Raw genomic sequence first — 22,553 nt, 5'->3', positions numbered from 1 at the left:
TGTTGCACAAACAAGACACTAGTATGGATTATTTTTGATTGATGTTAGCCAAGACAACTTCACGTCCTGCTGTGGAATTACTTATATTCGCCAGAACAGGTAGGCTGGCCCTCAGGTTAACATTTCATCTGAAACGTGGCACATCAAATCATTAGCCCTTCAGTCATGCACCCAATTGTCAGGCAAGATTATGTCTTCAAAACTTGGTGTGTAGTCTGATGCTACGACATTCTGATTTAGAAACAAGGTTGCTATCAAATAAGCTAAAGCATACCTGATTTTGCATCGGTAATAATGGCAAACCTGTCAGTGTAGGCCATCATTCCTCTGCTAAAACTGACAGCTGCTTCTGGAGTCCTCACATTCAAAATCATGCAGAAATCCAGAAGTAGCTGGTGATAATTATATGCTTCACCAGATTTGTGTTATTGAGTTGGGCAATCTTCTGAATGGACAAGAAGTTCCATTCAACACCCTCACTCTTCGTGAGAAGCTAATTTCAAAGTTCTGGAATGTCAAATTTCTGCACATGATAAAAATTACATATTTTTAAGTGTGGTTATCTTTATTTTAGCTTCCACCTTAATTCCAGTTATAATTTCAGTATGTGAAATCTTAATTTCGAAGTGATATTAAGTGCTTTTAACATTTTGATTTGCTGTATGATTATTATACATTGTCATACACAAAGCTGCTATTGACTGATTGGTGACATCTCTGCTGCTGCATGCAAGAGATCCCCTTGGTGCCAGAATTCAACTGGCATCAGAGGAATGTGAGCACAGGACCTTTGTGGGTAGTTTCCTTCAAGGTCAACAGTGAGCACCTTTGCTTCACAGCAAAATCCAGGTCATTATTACAGAATTGTTGCACAAAATAAATGATAGTCCCAACAAAGAATCTCAAATTCCACATATTATTCCAGTTATGAACATACCAGTCACCTGCCTGGGGTTAGAATTTGTGCTAACTTCTGGTCACTCAATCCCCCTCCCAGCCTGAGCGCTCATGTTATTTTTTTTTAAAAAGTTATTAATTTCAGCTTCAATTGTTTTAAAATGTCATTAATTAATGGATTAGAATGCAGTCTATACAGCAGTGTTTTATTTCTGTAAGATCTGATTATATTCTAATTCTGTAAGATCTGATTATATCCTAGAATAATCAACATTTACCATACAGAAGGCTGTTCAACCCATTGCATTACCTCTCTGCTTCAGTTATGAATTCTTTAGACCCAATGGCAGTATCACCAGACTAATAATCTAGAAACTCAACTAAAGTTCTGGGGGCCCAGGTTCAAATCCCACCACGGCAGAGGGTGGAATTTGAATTCAATAAAATATATCTGGAATGAAGAATCTACTGATGAACATGAAATCATCGTCGAAAAAAATCCATCTGGCTAATGTCTTTTTAGGGAAGGAAATAGAGCCATAGAACATTACAGCACAGAAACAGGCCTTTTGGCCCTTCTTGTCTGTGCTGAACCATTTTTCTGCCTAGTCCCACTAACCTGCACCTTGACCATATCCCTCCACACTCCTCTCATCCATGTACCTGTCCAAGTTTTTCTTAAATGTTAAAAGTGAGCCCACACTCACCACTTCATCTGGCAGCTCATTCCACACTCCCACCACTCTCTGTGTGAAGACTGCCCCACTAAATTCCCTTTAAACTTTTCCCCCTTAACCCATGTCCTCTAGTTTTTCTCTCCCCTAGCCTCAGTGGAAAAAGTCTGCTTGCATTCACTCTATCTATACCCATCAAATCTGCCGTCCTTACCTGGTCTGGCCAACATGTGACACCGGAGCCACAACAATGTGGTTGACTCTCAACTGCCCTCCAAGGGCAACTAGGAATGGGCAATAAATGCTGCCCAACCAGTGATACCCAAGTCCTACAAATGAATAACAAAAAAAGCTGCGCTGATCCTTTCCTCAATTACTTCCAGCCACACAATCACCTTCTCAAGGGAAATTAGGATTGGGCAATAAACATGCTGGTCTAGCCAGTGATGTCCAGTCTCATGAAAGAATAAAAGAAACATTAAGTTGCTGAGTACATAATTTTACTCTGTGACAGCTTTATGTTGATGAGACCCTAAACAAAGAAAATATCCTTTCCTAAGTCAGGCTGGCAAAGTCCTTATACAAGCTTACCATTAAAATAATGATAGACTGGGACAGCAAGTGGGTAACATAATTGTTACTTGCATTAACATTGATAGGAAAAGAAAACATAACTCAATTGTTGTTCTTCATTTTATTGTGGGTTTTAATTGATCCCTTTACATCAAATACTCCAGTGGCAGGGGATATTGCACACAAATATCTGAAAAGCACTACATAATACTTTCACTGAAAACTAAGTTCTACATTAGATATGACTGGATAGAATTTTGCAGGATTATAAGACATAAATACCATACACAGCTGCAGTTTGACACATAAAACATTGTTCAGATAATGGGAGGATTGTGAGTTGCTCAGCCAGCAGTAAGGCTGGTCTTTTCCATATTTGGAAGATAAAACTGCATGCAAGTGTTTAAGCAGATTTTTTTTAATGTTCGCAGTCTATTCATTTTTTACAAGTCATCAGTAGAACTTCTGTGAGTTAAGGATGAGAGTAAATTTGGACAGTCACAAGATTGGTTGCAGTCACTTACCCGGGCATTAGGCATTAACAGTTTTTGGTCACTATTACTTTGTAATGTCACAAACATCCCATAAACAGCATCACTTAGTAAATCAGCTGATGTATCATCAGGTCACAGCTACGTAATGTGATGTCACACATAGAATTCAACTTTTGCAATGAGATTTGCTTTAAAAACACTCGGAACCTCAAACACGCATTCACTCTGGTCTCGAAAAGTGAGCAATTCCCTCGCCGCAGTTGCTATCTAAATTTTAAAGGTACTCAATTGTTCTCTTTATTAAAACAAACTTCACAACATTCACCCGTTTGATCCACAGTCTACCACAACGGGGACATGACTGCAGTAAGGTGGAAATGAGTTGCATTGCAAACTTGAAACGTGCAAGTGGATTGTGAACAAATGTTTCATCAGAACCCAGTACGTTAGTTTTGCTACAGTATACAAATCTGGAAGAAAATTAACGATGGCAGGATATCAGTGGATTGTCTATTTCAAAAAATGGTTGGTTGTCGGAATGTAACATGTTCAAACCCACTTAGTTATGGCAATTCTTCACGGCTTGTTCTTTGATCCTCAAACTCCTCAGGAACCATCAGAAATAAGTGCGCAATCATTTTCACCTTACTGACATTGTGAGTTTGAAGGCTTTTAAAAAATACCACACAGAAAGAAACGTACAATACATTGTTAAACTCGTTTCACAGAATCTATTCCGGAGATTCCGACGCTTCCACAGCACAAAGTTTGACTTCTTACCGAGTTCCTTTTAGCTTTGACATTTATTACCACAGTGCACTCTCACAATTACACAACAATGATTTGTCCAACTCAACTGCCTTTTTGTTTGTAGGAAATGTAAACATGAAACAGGAAACAAACAGGGGTGCAAATCAGCAAATGCAACTTGCTGCTTTTTTTTAACAAAAAGCACACTTTGACTATCTGAGCTTTACCTGTTTCAGTACCTGTTGCCTTCACTCTAATTCCATGCTTTGTTATCGCATTTTGATTTCTTCTCTGAAAGCTAGATTTTGATGTTTTGTTTTTATAATTAAAAATTGACCTCAAAACATAATCCATCGCTTTTCAGAAGAAACAAATGAAAAAAGAAGTGCCAGAGGAAAGGGCCTGTGGAAAGCTAAGCTTTAAAATACAACAATGCACTTGAAGAACCGCACCCCCTTTTAAAAAAGCATGTACCCATTAGGAAAAGCTTTGTACCACTCTGTGCATTTATGCACCTTGCTCTGGGCAAATTACATGCCTCTTCAACCAGTACCACTTGAGAAGGTGTCGAGACACATTCAAAGGACTTATTCAAAAGGAACTTGAAAGGAGTCTCCACAAACATTTTACAGAGACATCAATTAAACAGCATGCCACGTGTACATTCTCTCAACACTCACCCAATAATAACACAACTGTCTACTCGAGGTTTCATTATGGTTCCAAAGAAGTGTCAGGGAGGGCAATTTATCTGAAACTGTCATAACAAACTCCTTCACAAGAAATACATAAATTAGAACAGCTTATCTTACAACATGTTTAAATTCAACCATCGGTTCTATATAAGAATCATACAACACAGAAACAGTCTATTCAGCCCATCATGCCTGTACCGCTCTTTTAAAGAGCTATCCAATTACAAACAGGTTTTTAATAAAAGAAACTCAGTAACTTTGATTTTACAATTTGTAATTTTGTACAGATGTGTTCAAGTAAGTAGTACAAGAACAAAGTTTTTCCATGTCTTGTGTTAAGAATGTTACTCTGTATGAAGAACCAAACAATTTACTTCAATCACGACCACCTTCATAAGGACAATTAGGGATGGACAATAAATGCTGGCCTGGCCTAACCCTCATCCTACGTGAGTATACTTTAAAACAACTTTTGAATTTAGCTATTTTTGTATTTCTCCATGATTTCAGAAGTAAAGGCTAGTCAGCAATGTAATGAGCAAGGGAAGAAGGTAGTGCGGTGTCACATTTGGACCTTTGTCTGATTCACCCCTGCCACCCTCACTAACTATCTGCTTGTCACTTCTATTCCACCCCTCTCGAGCCAGCTGGTGGAAGATGTGCAAATTGGCCCAGGGCTTCATTCATTTAAAAATATTTTCTTGGGGGAAAATTATCAGAGACTTCATTTGGCCCTTTGTCTTGACCATGTGGCTAGCAATAGGGCAGTGTGTAAAAACTCAATTCTGTCACCCTGTAGTATAGTATAATCAGAGGAACATGACAGAGCAACACCACATATTTCAAACAGCAGCAGCGGTGTGCAGCTCCAAAAAAACCAAATATAAAGTAAATGGTCACTGCCTTTATAAACTTCTGCACAATTATAATTAGAGCGAGGCCATCCTTTAAAAGAAAAGGCTTCAATTTAGCCAGCATTTAACCACACCAGGTATAAAACAAATATCCTTTTAAGTATCTAAAACTTTCTTGAAGTTTTGGCATTAATTGCAGAAGCTAAAATTAAAAAAAGGTGTTTTTTTTTCCTTTAAATTAGAGAAAACAAATAATTTAATCCCATGTGCTTCAATAATCCTTCTTAAATAACCTACTTGAAAAAACATTTTCAAATAAAACACCACAATAACAAAACTTTATAATACAAATGTAATATTGCATAAGTTCAGTGGCTGAAGCAACATGATAAAACTTGATTCTAATGAAGCCTGCCCACATTAGGAAAGCTGTGTACAAAAACAGTGCAAACATAATGGTGCTTTCATTTTCTGTTAAAACAACTTTGCATCACACTTTTGTTCATATAAAGTATTCAAAAAATAAAATAATCAGCTTTCTTTAAAAAAAAGTACTATACAAAAATGAGGTCATATCTGTGGGGAAGCAGCTGCTTAAGTTGTGCCTCTGATAAAGTTACAATCAGTGGGGTCAAAGGTCATCTAATTCCAGACTAAGGCTCATTACCGAGATCCAACAGTGGATATTTTCAGATCACAATGGAGAGGGAAGTTAAATCCTAAAGATATGAGAAGTTATACTTCACTAAATTCTCCCTGTCCTCATACATTTCTTCTTCTGTGCACCAGTCAATCATTCTGTGTCGGGACATCATGTAACTAGAGAAATGATTCACTTTTGTAAATAACGTTCCCTTTCTGTATTCCGGCAGGACTGCACAACACCAACCTACTCTTCACCAAAGTAGCTGGAGGCCACAATATTTAAACCCCGATCAAAAATCTCCTAGAGCATTCTGCATCTGAATGAGACACGATATCACAATCGAAAGTGGTTCCTCATCCTGCACATTTAGCTAGAGATGGACGCATGCAAGTACCGCAACAAAAAAACTGCTGTCATATTTGGTACAAAAGAAAAGTATGTTCTTGTCACAAAGGTGTTCGCAGTATTCAGCTCTCAGCTGTTGGGATGTTTAACCGGGAAACTACAAGCCTTGGAATAGTACGCAAACAAGAATGAATCAAAACTGGCAGAAAATGATGGGCTTCAGATTATCATTAACGCTGCATATTCACCTCTAACGTAGCATTTTATACTGCACTACCATTTATCAGGTTAAAACAGAGATCTCAATGTATCTCACTTAAACATTTCAATATTCGTTGACCTGTGTTTCTCCTCAAATTAATTTCCCCTATTTCAACAAATCAAACAGGTTTACTAAAATATACACCAAATACATTCTCAACACAAAAATATAATATTCAAAAATATACCAGCTTCCTTGCTAGTTTTTCTAGGAAAGTAGGAACAAAATTATGATCAAGCTTTACAGAGAGGGATTTTCAATCATCTCAGCTGCCTAATTAACTTCTGTGGACTCCAATTATACTGTAAAAGAATCCCAAAGCCTTTATTGCGAGTATCTAATTCACTGATGAGCTGCTGGCAAACCATTTGAAATAGCTTTAGCCTTTCCAGTGTTACTTCAGCTAACCAATCTTTATCATCATCCACACACATTTAACATTGTGGAAGGTACAAGTTGACTTCAGAAAACTCTCCCAATATTTCCATTAGCACCATCTCTAATTGGGAATCCAGTCTGATACAACAAAACATTGTTAATTTATTGGCCCATTAATTTATTCGCTCAAAAACATGCAGTGCACTTTTTTTTAATAAAATGGAAGTGTAGAAAGAATTTTTAAGTGCTCTTTGGAGTATGACACTGCACTTCCTCACTTTTCAAATAATATAGACTTGACTGGTTTTAACCAAATAAAGTAGTGGTGTAAAGAAATGTACTCAACACTTCTAAATCCCTTGCAGAACACAAAATTACAATTCTGTTCACCATATAGTCTGGTACATTTACAGACTTGCAGACTGGTACACTTATAGACTTGTACAACTTGCGTCTTGTGTGTGGTTTCAAGGTAAAATGAGTTTTACAATTACAAATGCTTTGAAGGTATAATATATTGAAGAAAACATACCAAAATATTTTTCCACTGTTGGATCTTTTTCAAATATGAATTAGAACAAAACTAATTCAAATTTGAACTGCACAACATTAGCAGCATTACACCAGTGACTGCACATTACCAGACCTAGTCAAACTTGGATGTAATGCTAAGATATAAGGATCATCAATAAGGTTCTCCCATAGGTATTTTTAGAATTACAAATAATCAATAGTTTGGCTAGTTACAAGCACAAATCCCCTTTCTACCCCAGTCAACATAATGTACCCAGCTAGTGAACCTTTACTGAATTATTTTGGCTAAAAAGGAATTAATTCATGCAAAAAGAGTAGAGGCTACTTCTGAATAACGTATTAAATAACTAAGAAAGAAAGAAAACTTTCTGCATACTTGGAGTGATTTTTCTCCATATTCCAATTCTGCGCTTGCTAAAAAATCAACTACTCTTGGAAAAAAAATATACATCACATTTGAACATCTGCTATGACTGGTCTCAAGGAAATCGTGGTGTCGCATACACAGACACACGCACACTCACACACACATCCATACCCATACACATCACAGCACTAACTCAAACTACTGCCCTATACTGATCTTCACTACTGATCTGTTGTCTGCCTCATACACTTCCCATTTTAAAAAAAGTGCAACCTAGATCACAATACATTCAAGTCACTGTCTAAGGCAAAATGACTAGTATGTGTACTCCCAACTCCTTTGGTTTCTGCTTAAGTATATTAGCTGTCATTTTTTTTAAGCATGCAGTTTTATCAAGGCTTAATGGCAATATGCCATGTTCAAATGCAGAATTAAATCTGTCCAGAAGCTGGTACACAGGGAACATGCCTTAGTTAAATATCTCTGCATATTTATGGGGGGGTGGGTGGATGGGCTGGTTACGTGAATAGGGTTCAAAATACTTGTGAGTTTCGTACATGTTGCATTACCACATGGGAGTTGTATACTGCCTTGCACAGCATTGTAGTCGTTAAAAAGCTAAATATCACACTTCTTTAAAACTATCGTTGTAATGTTCTTTTGTCGTGTAAAAGTTCTGTTCCCATAGGTAAGAATCATGTAACTTTCTTTCACTAAATCAGTTTCTTCCAAAAACTAAAATCCTGAACCAGGATCAACCACACCACAAACGTAATAGATTCGGAGCTTGGCTGATTCAAGTATTTTAAACCCTGTTGTTACTTTTCTTTAGGAATACGAAAGTTTTGCCTTAGCATAGGAACTAAATAATCTGGAAAGTGTTACACGCTAGTGACCTGTATAACAAATCTATCATACAATATTCAGCAGACTCTGAGTTAGATCTGCTTTCCCTCTTTAATTTTAATTTCCATTTGAGTGCTTCCCCTTTTGACAACTGGTTGAATGTTCTGGTTTTAAGGGACTCCCAGTTACAATTCGATCTTGCACGCAGGGAATGATTCATCTTGCATGACGACAGTGCTGCTGCTCGCTAGTACCATGATGTTGAGGTCCTGTTGCTTCTCATGGGTCTGCTGGTACCATTCCCGCATGACTTCGGAGTCATGGGTTGGGATCAGAGTAACCTATAATCCAACACAAAAAGCAGGGTGAAACTCTACTCCATCTGCTAAACAATCAGAGTCACAGCTACTCCCAATTCCATTCATCATTGGTATGAGGACAGTTCAACCTATGAAACAAGTTGCCAGCTGATGCTATGATTGCCGGCCCTTTGCAAACACTTAAAAGAGAACTGAGCCAGTTGCTGACTGGGGCAGAATTTGCATCTTATAAAATGTGGCTGAAATACCAGCTAATGTAAGCAATTTGCATTCATATAGCTTTTTAATGTAATAAAAAGCCCCAAGGCACCAGTCAGGAGTGGCTTTCAACAATGCTTAAAGTGAACCACATAAAGAAGTATTGGGGCAGATGATGAAAAGTTTGGCCAAAGAGGTAAGTTTATGGATTGTCTTGAAAGACAAAAAGGTTTAAGCTCAGGGTGTAGACAGCTGACAGGATGACCATCAATGGTGAAGCAAAAAAAAAATGCTCAACATGCCATAACTGGACAAGTTTTTAAAAAATCATTTATGGAATGTGGGCATCGCTGGCTGTGGCGGGTGGGGTGGGTGGGGGTGGGGGCTTCTCTAGTGCAGAGATTTCAGTCTCTTAGGACTGGCGGTGTTTACAGAGATAAGCAGGAGCAAGGTGATGGAGAGATTTAAAAATAAGGATAAAGATTTCAAACTTGAGTATTGATGGACTGAGCAGCGATGTAGATCAGTGAACAGGGGGGTGGTGGGTGACCCAGGCTGAGGCGGAGTTCAGGTACAGGAAGCAGAGTTTCGGGTGAGCTGAACCTCACAGGAAGTGTAAGGTGGGAAGCCAGCCAGGGTCAATGTGATCTCCTGGACTCGTTTAGTTGCTGAAAAAGGGATCGGGGATAGATTTTTCTTTTTTGTTCTCTTGGAAGTGGTGTCACAACGAAAATTCCCTGGATGCTAGTGCATAGGGATGATTGATGGTGATGCTTCAGGCAACATAACTGTGTCAGCCTGATGAATCAGGTTGTCAATTTCTACCCGTTATTATTACATGTTTGTGTAAATCAGATCAGCCGTGATTTTACTGAATGGCACAGTAGGCTTGAGGGGCCAAATGACCTTCTCCGACTCCTTATTCTGATGTTCCTATGCAAAAACTCAGTCTGGTTAGATGATATTAAACAGGATATACTAGTGATGACTTTTTTTTCACATCTACCTTAGTTAAATATTTTCTATCACATCACTAATTTTCAGCTCACTGTACCTGGCTTCATTTCCCACCATGTCCCCTGGCCTAACTGTACTGGTGACAGAATAGCATTCATTTCCATACTGTCTTTTACTCCTTTATTCATTCTTCCAACTCTGCTGCTTGTGAACACTTCATCCTTGGAGGCTTCACTCCTCTTCAAGATCCTCCTCATTGAAGGTTCATGGTTCCTTTACTCTCAGAATGTTCCTCATTTCGGTTCTCATGTCTCTAAGCGCTTTGTTAAGACCCCCTTAAGAATCAATTCCAGAATTTCCTGATGACTGATGTCAGGCTAACTGGTCAGCAGTTCGCTGTTTTCTCTCTCCCACCTTTCTTCAATTGGGCTGTTACATTTACTGACTACCAACCTGCTGGAGTTATTTTAGAATCGAGAGAATTTTAGAAAATGGCAATGACCATATCCACTTTCTGTGCAAAAATCACTTTTCGAACCCTCAGATGTAGGCCATCAGCTCCTGGGGATTTGTCAGATTTTAGTTTTGAATATGTTGGAGATGGCCAGCTGATATATCCTCATGCTTCACACTTGGCCTTTGTGGTTATTGTCATTGTCAATTTCAGGTGGATCTTGTCTAACACAAGGCGGTGGTCAGGTCCTACATCAGCACCTTGACAAGTCTGAACACCTTGTAGGAATGTCTTTCATCTGCTTTTATAATCAATCTAATTCAGGATGTTAGCATCTGGAGTCCTCGAGTGAAATTCTCCGGCCTCCCAGCAGGGGGGTGGTGCATTGTTTGCTAGCGTCGGGATTCTTTGGTCCCAGTGCTGTCAGTGGGAATTCCCATTGATGTCACGTCATGCCAGTGCAAAACCTGCGGGTATGGGTGCGCTGCCAGCTGGTGTGAACGGCTGGAGAATTCCAGCCCTCGTCTTTCTGTGGATGACCTTGTGTTTGAAGAAGGTGCTTCCAATGCTGAGCCCATTGCTGTTGCAGCAGGTCAGCAGTTGCTGCCCATTTCTGTTCCACACACTTGCAGAGCTACAGGCCCAATCAAACCGTCCGTTTGCCATTGAACTTAGCGTTGAGATCACCAATATTGAATCCTACACATTTACAATACTGATGAAGTTGGGCAACATTGAGGAACAGTTGCAAATCTTCAAAAGAGAAAATAAAGACGGTGAAGAAATCAACATCAGGCAGAGAAGAGGAATCAGCAAAGAACTGATCCACCTCAGGATGCCAACTCCGACTGGTCAGATTCCAAGAGACGTTGGGGAAGTGATGTCATGGAAAGCTGGCAGCATCGTACGCAAGCTATTTAAAAAATAAGCCACATTGCATATGAGGGCAGCACGGGAGATACAGTGGTTAACACTGCTGCCTCACAGCTCCAAGGTCTCAGGTTCAATTCCAGCCTTGGGTGACTGTGCAAACTTCACACAGACATTCTCCCCATGTCTGCGTGAGTTTCCTCCGGTTTCCTCCCACAGTCCAAATATGTGCAGGTTAAGTTGATTGGCCATGCTAAATTACCCCTGAGTGATGGGGGGATTAGCAGGGTAAATATATGGGATTAGGGGGATAGGGCCTTGGTGGGATGGTGCAGGCTTGATGGGCCAAATGGCCTCTTTCTGCACTGTTAGAGATTCTATGAAGTCATCAAAGCAGCTTCCTTGAAATCTTTCGAATATCTCAGTGCAAGAAACGGTGGCAAAGGCTATATATCCAACTGTGAGAAGAACAAGGCCCTTCAATCAACAATGTGCAACAGAACATCCAGGATATCAGCCACTTTCCCTACACAGGAAGCAGTATCACCAGGGAGAATGAGAAAGAGACTTGAAATCCAATCACTCCCAAGCCCATCTTCAGTGTGGGAAAAGTTAAGGCATAACAGGAGGGAGTGAAAGCAGATGGGAGGAGCCTGACCTGACCTCAGGACCCTAACCGAATTCAAGGAGCCAGTTGGCTGTGGTGGGACCAATCGCCTGCAGCGGTTGAAAGGTCAAAGGGCAGCTTCCATCCAGTTAGGATCCACGCATGTCACACAGAAAGAAACCTAAGGGTCCAGTATTGCTCCACATCAGAGACAGTTCAGGGAGTCACTCGCTGTCTCCTCTCACTTACAAGTGCCAGCAGGAAGAGTGCAAGAGAACAAGAGGAGACCCTTTCTCCAGAGAGGACCGAGGACATTGGGGAGGAGGAAGGAAAAGCACCAGGCGAGGCATCATAGCAGTAGCCTGCACCCTCCATCAGTGCAGGAACACACAGCGCGGTGGGCATAGATGTAGTTCAGGTGAGGTCTCACATTCCGGTGGTCACTGCACAGACACATGTCTGCAGCAGGAGAAGGCAGAGTCAGGTAAGTTCACCAGCACTAGGAGGATTGTTGGGGGAGAGGCATCTAAAATGTCCAAGTCAGGTGTGAGTCTCTGGGGTGTGACGTCCATGAGATGCTGGGGAAGCTGCAAGAGGTGGAGCAACATCAGGCAGAGGTGTGGAGGGCCCTCAACAAAGTGGCACTTGAGGTGGAGAGGTCCATCCACCTGCTCCCTAATGAAGTGGTGCTGACAGGTGTATGCATTGAGATCTCCAGGGGGACAGGCCTTTCTGCTGGAGATGTGCGCAGACCTGCACTCCATCACTGTCGCCATGCCTGAGCTTTTGTTGTGAATGGGAGAGAAAGGAATGGGACACCCCAATCTCCCTCCAAGTGCCCTTCTCCTCAAGGAGTCAGGCAGGGACCCTTGGACACTCAATGGGAGGAGTATCTGTTGGACAGCCCTGGGATTACCACTCAGGACTGAGAGAGTGGCACTTTCGATACCCACTTGCCTGTGAACTCTTCAACCTTGCCCTCTGGCACTGCCGAGGCAGCCACACAGCAGGACAGCCAAAGTAAGCTGGAACCCCCAGAGAACAACTGCTAAAGCATCAGAATCAACGGGACAGCGGGCTGCCTCCATCCCTGCTGCGGATGTCAGGACAACAGGTAGAATGCGTAGTCTTGAAGCAAGGTTAGGACGTTGTTGTTTCAGATGTGGTTGCATGGGTGCACTATGATTGTGAAACTTAAGTAAATATAATCCACCTGCATTTTAAGGAGGTTACGTTTCAACCTTCCCCCATCAGCCTCCATCCCATGCGGTGGACCTTGTCCCCAACCTTCCCAAGAAGGACACCCTCTTGACTGGAGACCTGCCCCCACATTATGCTGACCCCGAATCCGCATCTGCTTCTGCACTCCCTTCAAAAACGTTCAACGCCCACTTCACCAGCCATTACTAAACCCTCACCCTGCACCCTACTAGCTCCCACTGCCCCCTTTAACCCTCACCAATTCTTCCTATCACTGATTTCCTCACTAGCATCCCCCCAGGGACTCTTCAATTGACATTACAAACCCCTCCCTCTGATCCCCTTTCCTCTCCTGTATCTGACCAGAGTTTTATAAAGCCTCAGCAGTACATCCCTGCTTTTGTGTGCTAGTCCTCTCAAAATGACCGCTAACATTGAATTTGCCTTCCTAACTGCTAACTGAACCGGCATGTTAACCTTTAGAGAGTCCTGAACCAGAACTCCCAAGTCCTTTTGTGCTTCAGATTTCTGAAGCCTTTCCGCTATCAAACCTCCTACTAGAGGGACTGGAAAATTTCACCCAAAGTGTAAGTAATCCCCTTGAGTTCCTATAATACTTTTTATCTGTTAATATTAATTCCATTAAGTTTTCAGCTCATCTTAGCCCTAGGGTACCCTCTATTTCTGGTATGTAATTCAGATCCACTACTTATTTTACTTCTTTCTTCTATTTATATCTTCTAGTCAGTGGGAAGACCACCTGCTGATTTTATTTGCCGGCCAAAGCTGCCAGTTGGAGGGCGTAAAATCCAGTTACCAAGTCAAAACGGGAGCCAAGATTTTGTAAAATAATTTTAGCAATGAAATCAGGAATTCCATCTGAGAACACAGTGACACTATCAAATAACAGGAGATGAAGAGGGTAGTAAAGTGGAAGAATTGAAAGGAACAAGATGTTATTGCTTCATTGAAAGGTTTGCAAAAGATCAAGCTGCAGCAATTCAGCCATTAAACTGCAGGAAGGTAGGAGAGGAGGATTAATAACAGCATCGCAGTGAAGATCATTGACATAGTACTGCTGGAGGTGCCTGTCAGGACTGATTATAAATCTGTATTCAATTTCTCAGCAGTAACACTAATGGGAAAATAGAACAATCAAACTTTAAATTTAAAACATTATATTATTCAATTTTTTGAATAATTTGTTATCCTTTTTGGAACATGGTAAAAACAGTAGAAGAGAAAGAACACTTAAAAAAAGAAACACTAAGGAAGGGGTTAGTAAGCTTACCGGCATGTTACTACCCCATTGAGACTTGCCCTCGAGGAGAGCATCCAACACAGCCCTGCTTGGCTCCTCAGCTGCATGGTCATTTCCACTCACTACATAGTAGGAAGATCTCACGCGTTTGAAAAACTCTGCATCCACCGTCTTGGCACTGCAGTGATTTGGGATGTACACCAGGTCGAGGTACACGGGAGGTCCTGGGGGCACCGATGGCATGCCTGCTGCCTTACTGCCACTGGAAGCTTAAACAGAAAGGAATCAACATTTCACCAGAATGGCATTTGTAAAAATCAATTCCTACAAAGAGAAAGTGAATTGCAGAATTTTGTTCTAGATACACTCATTTAGTGACAATATTAAATCACCTCAATTTCTCCATGTTGTTCCTGGGGGCACTAATTCATACTTTTTTTCCACTGAGGCTAGGGGAGAAAAAAAACTAGAGGACATGGGTTAAGGGTGAAGGGGGACAAGTTTAAAGGGAATACTGGGGGGGCTTCTTCACACAGAGAGTGGTGGGAGTGTGGAACGAGCTGCTGGATAAAGTGGTAAATGTGGGCTCACTTTTAACATTTAAGGAAATCTTGGACAGGTACACGAATGAGAGGGGTGTGGAGGGATATGGTCCAGGTGCAGGTTAGTGGGACTAGGCAGAAAAATGGTTCGGCACAGACAAGAAGGGCCAAAAGGCCTATTTCTGTTCTGTGGTGTTCTACGGTTCTGTATTGGGTTTATATATCCTCAGTACTGCTAGTCCACCAGTACATTGGTCAAGTGATTTTTCAGGCCTAGACTGTGCATATTGATAGACTATTCAACCACCAGAGGCTTAAACCATTGTCCTGACCCAAAGTCTACATTCAATGGTGTAATGCTTTGTCTCAGATAGTGTTGCATCACCATCTGGTATATGCTCAGCCTCATATTCAATTCTACTGGATATGAGAGTACAGAACTGATTTACCAGGATGTTGCCTGGCATGGAGGGCATTAGCTAAAAGGAGAGGTTGGAGAAACTTGGTTTGTTCTTACTGGAACGATGGAGGTTCCTGATAGAAGTCTACAAGGTTATGAGGGGCATGGATAGAGTGGATAGGCAGAAGCTTTTTCCCAGGGTGGAAGAGTCAATTACGAGGGGGCACAGGTTTAAGGTGCGAGGGGCAAGGTTTGAAGGAAACATACAAGGCACGTTTTTTTTGCACAGAGAGTGGTGGGTGCCTGGAACTCACTTCCATAGGAGGTAGTGGAAGCAGATACAATACTGGCTTTTAAGGGGCATCTTGACAAATACAGGAATAGGATGGGACTCGAGGAATATGGTCCCTGGAAGGGTAGGGGGTTTTAGTTCAGTCAGGCAGCATGATCGGTGCAGGCTTAGAGGGCCGAAGGACCTGTGCTGAAAATTTCTTTGTTCTTTGTGTGAGACCACCCAAAGCTTCCACCCTATATGCTTTCCATTAGGAAGCACAAAGTTCTATTAGGAGTGGAAACTCTGGTTGATTTTTCTTTTTGCTCTCCTTTGAAGCCAAGGGTTTGGTGAGCTGTTATCTTGGCTGAGGTCAGTGAAGTCAGCAGCAACTGGCAATTAACCTGGTTTTATGGTTGAATTCCCAGTTAGATGGTCCCCTTGCCCAATGACGGACAAAGTTCATTATTTGTCATGGATTTTAATAGACATTGGACGTTTTTTGAACAGCTGACTTTGGTTTGAACTAAATCAATCCTTCTCTGCAAATGTTCCCATAAATGCAGGGTTGGTAAATATGATGATTGTTCCAGACTAAAAGTGTCGACATTCTCTGTGCTCAGTTATAAAATACAGATAGATCATAACAATTCACGTATGAATCACTAAACCATCAAACACCTCTTCATTAATTATTGCCTGAAACACATTACAACATGTGGGTTTACTTAAAGCCTTTGCTGCGTAACTTTGAGATTAATTTGACAAATACAAGCCTGTTGGTGCACATACAGGTTTTTATTTTACTGCCAAAGTTGCTGGAATTGTGAGGGCAACAGGGACTTTGGTGAACAGTGGGACAAATAGTGCACCTCCTTAAGCAGTAAGATTTAAGGATTGAGAAATAAAAACTGGAAAGACTGAGGAGGAGGAAGATCTAAAGTGGATGAATTCAATGTCAAATCAGGCATAGAAAGAGAAATAAAAAAAAGGGAAAGAACAACTTAGTTAAGACAGAGAAAAAAAGAGTAACGATCAACTAAGAAAATGGTTTAAATTTAAATTTTACAATTGTAAAATCTCACAAAACAATTCACAACCTGAAAGATTGAGAGTCCGCGGTTATTACTGCTCATTTTCTGGGGAGAAGTTGAATGACTTTCATTCTTCATTATCACATCAATAAAAGGGTACTTATACTCATAATTACTAGATTTAACTTTCTGTGGCAAGTTTAATGGATAGCTATTCATGAAACTCATTGGGACGTTAATGAAAGATGCTGTTTCCTTGAAGAAACAACAGAGCAGTGCAAGTTGGCCTGGGATTTGTAGCGATTTGCAACTCATGGGGTATCTTTTCCTCACTCTAAATTGCTGGCCGATTGGGGCATTAAGTGTAATTCAGATTTCAGTATCTTTTCAGGCAAATTTGACCCAATGGGTGGGGATTTTACTGTCCCACTCATACCAAATTGTAAAATCCCGCTCGAGGTCAACAGATGTTTATATGGTCCCCAACTCGCCTGCTCCATTTCCCGTAGCGGGCAGGATAAAAAAAATCAACATGATGCTGTATAGGTCTTTTTGCATCCTCATGTGGCACGGTGGCACAGTGGTTAGCACTGCTGCCTCACAGTGCAAGGGACCTGGGTTCAATTCCTGGCTTGGATCACTGTCTGTATGCAGCTTGCATGTTCTCCCTGTGTCTACGTGGGTTTCGTCTGGGTGCTCTGGTTTCCTCCCACAGTCCGAAGATGTGCTAGTTAGACGCATTGACCCGAAGAGGCACTGGAATGTGGTGACTAAGGGAATTTCACAGTAACTTCATTGCAATGTTAATGTAAGCCTCACTTGTGACTAATAAATAAACTTTTTACTTTTCATCCCAGACTAACTTACTGATCATCTTTTTGTTTGCCACACTATTTTGCTTTATGTTTATTTCAAAAATTAACTTTGGGATGACAGTCACTTTGAACTGTGGAAAGTATATGTCCAGATATATTTCAATTTAAAATCACACAACTACAAAGGAGCTTTGCAGCTAAGAGAAACGGTGGTGAATGAGTGTTTAAGACCATTTATTTCTCAGCGAATTCATTTTAATTAAAGACTTCCCAAATTCAAACAAAGCTGTAAGACAGGAAGAATGTGGTAAAGATAGAGAAACATTAGAAACTATGGGCACGATCTTGTGTTTCTTCACATCAGTGGGACCCAGTGCACCACCAATATGTGTTTCCCGACAGAGTGGAGGAGAATCAATGGGACATCCCGTTGATAGCGGCAGGACAAAAGATCCTGCCATATATCCTCCTCCTCCCATTCTGATATAGGTTAACAGAAAATACCAATATGGAAAGTACATTTTGCTTATTAAGACCAATTATTGGAAGTAAATCAACAACACTTTGGTCAGAATTTTGCAGCCAGAACCAGAGCAGAAGGGAAGGTGAGAGAAAAATGTGTTGAATTCCAAATTCAGAATGGAGTTACACAGGGAATGGGGTGGCATGGTGGCACAGTGGTTAGCACTGCCACCTCACAGCACCAGGGACCCTGGTTCAATTCCGGCTCTGGGCCACCATGTGGAGTCTGCACATTCTCCCTGCTTTTGTGTGGACTTCCTCCAGGTGCTCCGGTTTCCTCTCACACTCCAAAGATGTTCAGGTTGGGTGGATTGGCCATGCTAAATTGTCTCCTTGTGTGTAGGTTAAAGGGATAAGCAGGGTAAATATGTAGGGCTGTGGAGATAGGGTGGGGTGGACCTGGGTAAGGTATTCTGTCAGAGAGTTGATGCAGACTCCATGGGTCGACTGGCCTCCTTCTGCACTGTAGGGTTTTTATGATGCTACATTTCAATGGCTCCACAGCATTAGAAGTGAATGGTACAGAGGAACATTCAGCTCACAGTGAATGCAGCAGCCATTGCTGAGTTACTCTTTAGTGCACCTGGGGGTTGGAGCAAGAGAACAACCCGGGAATTCAGACAGCAGATGAGCTAAGGTCTTGGGACAATAAACTCCCCAGACATTAAATCTAGCACAACAGCTTGAACAGTCGCGAAGTTTGATAAATGAGGTTGAACAGAGCAGGGATTTTCCATTTCTACTGCAGGGAAAGCCACCAGTGTTCCCAGGTTTAATATCACAGGATCTTTCCCAGGCACTGACAACATCACATGATTCAATTATTTTGCTGGCGACTGCTCTGTCACTTAAGACCTGCTATGCCAAGCACCCACTTACATTTAGTTTAGTCACAATTAACAGCAGAGGCGGCTAAAGACTTTGAAAATTACACTTTACTGCATGGGTTTCATTTTCTGTACATGTTGAGTAATTTATGTCTATTAACGATTCTATGGCATACCTAACCAGGAAAGGACATTGTTGGACATTAATTCTGGTGATAGAGCAACTGTCAAAGTACATCAAGGGATGGTGTCTGTGTGATGTTTCCATTCTGAGGTTATCCATTGTGACTGAACCCCATAGAGCAGGAATTCTCCAGTTTCCTGCCACCCGAATGTCCACAGGAATACACCTCCGCCAATCTATGCAACCCCTCAGCCATTTAAGTGATCAATAATTGGGGTGAGGGTAGATAAGACCCTAAATTGAGGACATGTTGGGGCATTTAGTAGCACAGTGGGAAGACTACCCAGGGAATTCTATGGCACTAGAGTAAGAAAGAGGTTGTGTCTAGGGATTATGAACAGTTAGGGACTAAATTATAAACTATAATAGATTCTAGCAATTTCCCTGTGAAGATGTTAGGTTATTTGGCCAACAGTTTCCCACATTCTGTCTCTCTCCTTTCTTAAGTATGTTGAATCTATTATTAAGGAAATTATAGCAGGCTACTTAAAAAACCATAATGTGATCAAGCAGAGCCAGCATAGATTTCTGAAAGGGAAATCCAAGTATACTACATTTACAGGTTCCACTTTATCCAGCTTGCTGTCACTTCCTCAGAAACTCTAATTTAGTTCAACATGATTTCCCTTTCAGAAAGCTATGCTGGTTCTGTTATGTTACATTAGCTATTCTTCAAATCTGCAGAGATCCTTCCAGGATCTGTGAATTCTGGGAAATTATAACAAATTATCTTTGCAGCCATCTCTTTTGAGACCTTAGGATGCAAGCCATCTAGTCCTGGGGACTTGTTTGCTTTTAGGTCTAATATTTTTGATAAGGTGCCCCATCATAGATTACTACACAAGATAAACCACACGGTACATGGGTTGTGGACAGCGCGGTGGCATAGTGGTTAGCATTCCTACCTCACAGTGCCAGGAACCCGAGTTCGATTCCCGGCTTGGGTCACTGTGTGGAGTCTGCATTTTCTGCCTATGTCTGCGTGGATTCATCCACAGTCCAAAAGGCCTGCTGGATAGGTGCGCACTGACCATGCTAAATTCTCCCTCAGTGTACCTGAACAGGTGCCAGAGTGTGGCATCTAGGCGATTTTCACAGTTACTTCATTGCATTGTTAATGTAAGCCTACTTGTAACACTAATAAATAAACAAAGGGGGGGGTTATCTCAGTTGGCTGGACAGCTGGATTCAATAACAGTGTCGATTCAATTCCCATACTGGCTGAGTTTATCTATGGAGTCCCTGCTTTCTCAATCTTGCCCCTTGCTGATCCTCAGGTTAAATCACCATCAGTCACCTCTCCCCCTCAAGGCAGGAAGCAGCCTATAGTCATCTGGGACTAGGGTGGCTTTCCCCTTTTTTAAATATATTTGCATAGCTAAAGGATTGATTAGAACATAAGAACATAAGAACATAAGAAATAGGAGCAGGAGTAGGCCATCTGGCCCTTCGAGCCTGCCCCGCCATTCAATAAGATCATGGCTGATCTGTCGTGGCTCAGTTCCACTTTCCCGCCCTCTCCCCATAACCCTTAATCCCCTCTCTTATCAAAAACCCATCAACCCGCTTCTTAAAAATATTTAGCGAGGCAGCCTCCACCACTTCAACGGGCAGAGAATTCCAGAGATTCACCACCCTTTGAGTGAAGAAGTTCCTCCTCAACTCCGTTCTGAACCGCCCCCCCTTTATCTTGAGGCTGTGCCCCCTAGTCCTACTGTCTTTTTTGAGCGGGAAGAGTCTTTCCACCTCTATCCTATCCATCCCATTCATCATCTTATACGTCTCAATGAGATCTCCCCTCATTCTTCTAAACTCTAACGAGTACAAGCCTAGTTTATTCAGCCTCTCCTCATAGCTCAACCCCCTCAACTCCGGTATCAGCCTAGTAAACCTCCTCTGCACTCCCTCCAAGGCCAAAATATCCTTGCGCAGGTGCGGCGCCCAAAACTGCACACAGTACTCCAGCTGCGGCCTCACCAATGCCCTATACAGCTGCAGCAAGACCTCCCTACTTTTATATTCAATCCCCCTCGCTATGAAGGCCAGCATCCCATTCGCCTTCCTGACCACCTGCTGCACCTGCAGGCTGGGTTTTTGCGACTCATGCACAAGGACCCCGAGGTCCCTCTGCACCGTCGCCTGCTGCAGTTTTTCGCCACGTAAGTAATAGTCCTTCCTACCATTCTTCCTACCAAAGTGGACCACCTCACACTTGCCAACATTAAATTCCATTTGCCATTTCCTGGCCCATTCGCCCAGCCTATCTAGATCCTTCTGCAGACTCTCCACACCCTCCACACAATTTGCCTTTCCCCCAATCTTGGTATCATCAGCAAATTTCGACACCCTACACTCGGTTCCCTCCTCCAGATCATCTATATAAATGGTAAATAGCTGAGGCCCCAGCACCGACCCCTGGGGCACCCCACTAGTCACCAACCGCCAATCCGAATAGCACCCATTGACCCCCACTCTCTGCCTCCTATTTGACAACCAATCCTCTATCCACGCTAACACCCTACCCCCAACTCCATGTCCTCTGACCTTCTGCAGTAACCTCTAGGAGAGAAAGGATAAATGGGTCTTTTTAAGGTTGGCAACCTGTAACTAGAGTGCCACAGCGATCAGTACTGGGGCCTCAAGTATTTACAATCTGTATCTATGAACTGGATGAAGAAACCAAAAGTACGGCAGATGAATTTGCTGGTGACACCAAGATAGATAAGAAAGTAAGTTGTCAAGAGAAGGAAAAAAAACCTACAGAAGGTTATTGATCAGCTACATGAGTGGGCAAAACAATAGCAGATGGAGTATAAATGTGGGAACAGTGTGAACCTGGTAACAATGGCAGAAAGAATAGAAAATCAGAATAGTTTTTTAAAATGGAGATTAAAAACTCTGCAGGAGAGGGGGATCTTGGTGTCCTGGTACATGTATCACAAAGTTAGCATTCAGGAACAGCAAGTGATTACGAAGGTAAATGAACTGTTGGTGTTTATTGCAAGGGGAATGGAATATAAATCTGAATAAGTTTACTGCAGCTGTACAGGGACTAGGTGAGGCCACAGGCAGTGGAACACTTCCGTCCCGCCTATCACAGGAATTGTAGCGAGCGGGGACTGGACCATGCAAAGGTCCATTGACCTCGGGCAGGATTTTCCACTCTTGGGGTGACCATGACAGGAAAGTCCCGCCCCATATCTGGAGCACTGTGTACAGTTTTGGTCTCCTGATTTTTGATAAGACATGGCAGTCAAGGATCATGTGAAAAATCACGACCAGCTCAGCCAAAATGTTACTGAATGGTGGAGCAGACTCAAAGGCCAAATAGCCTACTTCTGCTCCTGAGTCCTCTGCTCCTATTTGATCAGCTGATACATGACCAGGCAAGTTTTCAGTATTCCAAGCACTGTTGACAATCGATTTGCCAGCCTGGTTCAATAATGGACACCAAGAGGTGTACAGGTTAACCTTGGAGAGGATTCATTCCACTAATGCTCCCGGTATTCCTGAACTCCTACAGCCAAATGAATAATAAAAACAGGAAATGTTGGAAAAACTCAGCAGGTCTGGCAGCACTTGAGAGAGAAAAACAGTTAACATTCTGAGTCTATATGACTCTTCCTCAGATCCTTCTTACCTAATGAGTAAGGTAAGCAAAACAAGAAGCAGGAAATTCATCTAATTCTGTGATGATAACCTGTTACTTTCATTGGTGAAACTCGCAGAGTAGTTTTCAAAATAAGAGTACGAAGCTCCAGGTCAATAGTTTTATT

At 41.9% G+C, this 22,553-nt stretch overlaps 1 protein-coding gene across 1 annotated transcript in view; it reads right to left on the bottom strand.

Annotated features, from left to right (window-relative positions):
• Positions 1-3,354: 3,354 nt before the first annotated feature.
• map1b (microtubule-associated protein 1B) overlaps positions 3,355-22,553 on the bottom strand; it is a 113,750-nt gene continuing 94,551 nt past the window's right edge. The window contains exons 6-7 of the mRNA XM_080189235.1: positions 14,213-14,451; positions 3,355-8,656 (exon numbers count right to left, since the gene is read on the bottom strand). Of these exons, the coding sequence (XP_080045361.1) occupies positions 8,501-8,656; positions 14,213-14,451 (395 nt within the window). The 3' untranslated portion in view covers positions 3,355-8,500. The remainder of the gene's footprint in view (positions 8,657-14,212; positions 14,452-22,553) is intronic.

Source organism: Carcharhinus amblyrhynchos, chromosome 5 (genome assembly GCF_965287045.1).
Source record: "Carcharhinus amblyrhynchos chromosome 5, sCarAmb.v2.hapA, whole genome shotgun sequence".
Taxonomy (NCBI): Eukaryota; Metazoa; Chordata; class Chondrichthyes; order Carcharhiniformes; family Carcharhinidae; genus Carcharhinus; species Carcharhinus amblyrhynchos.
This window is presented reverse-complemented; position numbering and strand designations above follow the sequence as displayed.